The sequence below is a fragment of the Ananas comosus genome, linkage group 20 (assembly GCF_001540865.1).
Source record: "Ananas comosus cultivar F153 linkage group 20, ASM154086v1, whole genome shotgun sequence".
Taxonomy (NCBI): domain Eukaryota; kingdom Viridiplantae; phylum Streptophyta; class Magnoliopsida; order Poales; family Bromeliaceae; genus Ananas; species Ananas comosus.
The window spans coordinates 1,924,219-1,926,232 of record NC_033640.1 but is presented as its reverse complement, the minus strand read 5'-3'; the positions used below and the strand labels follow the sequence as shown (position 1 = coordinate 1,926,232).

The 2,014-nt window shown below is 40.8% G+C and overlaps 1 protein-coding gene across 1 annotated transcript in view; it reads left to right on the top strand.

Annotated features, from left to right (window-relative positions):
• LOC109725821 (abscisic stress-ripening protein 1-like) overlaps nucleotides 712-2,014 on the top strand; it is a 6,784-nt gene continuing 5,481 nt past the window's right edge. The window contains exon 1 of the mRNA XM_020255195.1: nucleotides 712-811. Coding sequence (XP_020110784.1) covers nucleotides 713-811 — 99 coding nt within the window. The 5' untranslated portion in view covers nucleotide 712. The remainder of the gene's footprint in view (nucleotides 812-2,014) is intronic.

Here is a 2,014-nt window from a genome sequence, read left to right as displayed (position 1 = left end):
AAAAAAAAGCCATAGTTATGGTGACATATTTTCTTTGGGTGTGGATATTCAAAAGCACATGTACGAATTTCTTGTAAGTAATATGAAACCAATTTAAATCATACAAAATGTTAACTACCCACTGTGTTCTTAGAAGGCCAACCACTCTGTGCTGATCTCTAGGGATGCCGATGGATACGAATATTCAAAGTTTTATCTGAATCCAAAATCGAATAGGATGGGTTTATTTGATGCTAAACGGATATAATTTCGGATATAAGTATGAAAAATAAAAATCCGACGGATTTAAATTTAGTTATGAATTTTGTCCCAACCCGACCCAAATCTGAGTTGATTTTATATCGTATAATATATATGAATATTTGATATTATATTTAAATTTTTATTTTAGAATTTTAATATAATATGTTTTGAAACGTGGTAAAGAAAAATAATTATTTTGAATTCGGATTCATATTTTTGGTTGGCTCGATTTTGGATATGAATTTTAAAATCCGTCGGATTTGGATTTGGATTTTTAAAATCTGCATTGTATTCGACCCGTTGACATCGATCTCTACCGATCTCCTTGCAGCACTATGGGTATTCTCGTAATTTCAACCTTTCACCACCTACATATGTAAGAGTTAGCATTAAGGAGGTTCCATGCACTTTGTACTTAATTACACCATCCTAATCAAGAAGTGTTCTTGCTTAACATATCATATCAACTATGTCTGAGGAGAAAGACTATGAGAAGGAGGAGAAGCACCACAAGCACCTGGAGCTTCTCGGCGAGCTCGGCGCCGTCGCCGCGGGGGCGTTCGCATTGGTAAGTAGCCTTGTTTTTTACAATGATTTAAAAACTAGGTCGAACCGGCTTGTTCGATCGGTCCAACCGTGATCCAATCTATTAAACGGTTCAGTTCAACCCTTCGAACTAGACAAATTGAAGAGTCGCCTTGAACCATTCAAATCGGTCCGGTTTTAATCAAACCGGCTGGATTTTATTGATCAAGTCATATTAGAATCCAACAACTTAAAGTTAACTTAGCTATTAAAAATTTAGAGACTGTTTGGTTAGATGTAATTATAAATGCAGTGTAGTTGAAAATGCAACAATTGCAACTACATGCATCCTGTTTGGTTGGATATAGTAAAAAGCGTTGCAACTACAAATAGTTTGTTTGGTTACATGCAGTTGAGAAATAATTTTTAAAATTTTTTCATTTTATATATTATGATGGTGATATTGCCCCCAACTAAAAAAAAAAATTTTTTTGTTTAAAAAATAATTAAGGAGGTAATCTTACCTTTTGTTTAAAGGTACTCTCTCCAACTGCTGTAGTTGGAACTGCGGCCAATTTGGACGTAATTCCAATTGCTGCAGTTGGACCTTCTCCTGCAGTTTTTATTGCAGCAGTTGAAGTGTAGAGACTGGGAATTTTAGCTGAGGCTTGTCGACAGCTCTGGAGAGTGTCGGGACAAGTCCGGGTCGCGTTGGCGTGAAGTGGACGCCAAACGGGCCTTGTGGGAACTTGAGAGCAGCGTGTATCTTGAAGATCTGCGAAATAGCAGATTTTCAGTGAGCTGTACCGGTACACTTTGACAGGTATGGTGCTGTTTGACTTTTTCCTCTCTAGTCTTGTCACCACTTTTCCCCTTACCTTAAGAGCAGGGAGGAGAGAGGGGTGAGGGCTTCTTCCTCCTCTGCTGTGCTTCTTCCTCTTCCCCCTTGGCTGAGTAGAGGTGGTGGAGGAGCTCAAGGGAGAAGCTCAAGCTTCGTCGACGACGCGCCGCGGAGCGGATCGAGGGTGCTTTCAACATTGTGACGCTGCGAGGAGGCCGGGCGACTGCTGTCCCTTACCATCCTCGACGTGGTGCTGCTCCCAGGGCGGTTGTCGAGGTGAGTAGGCCACCGAAATCCCTTCGGTTACTTCAAACTACTCCATTATCGAGCTTCTCTGCTGCTGCTGCTGATTCCAGTGTCGACTGTTGGCGTTTTGGCTTGTTCTCTGTGTAGGAGCGTCGGATC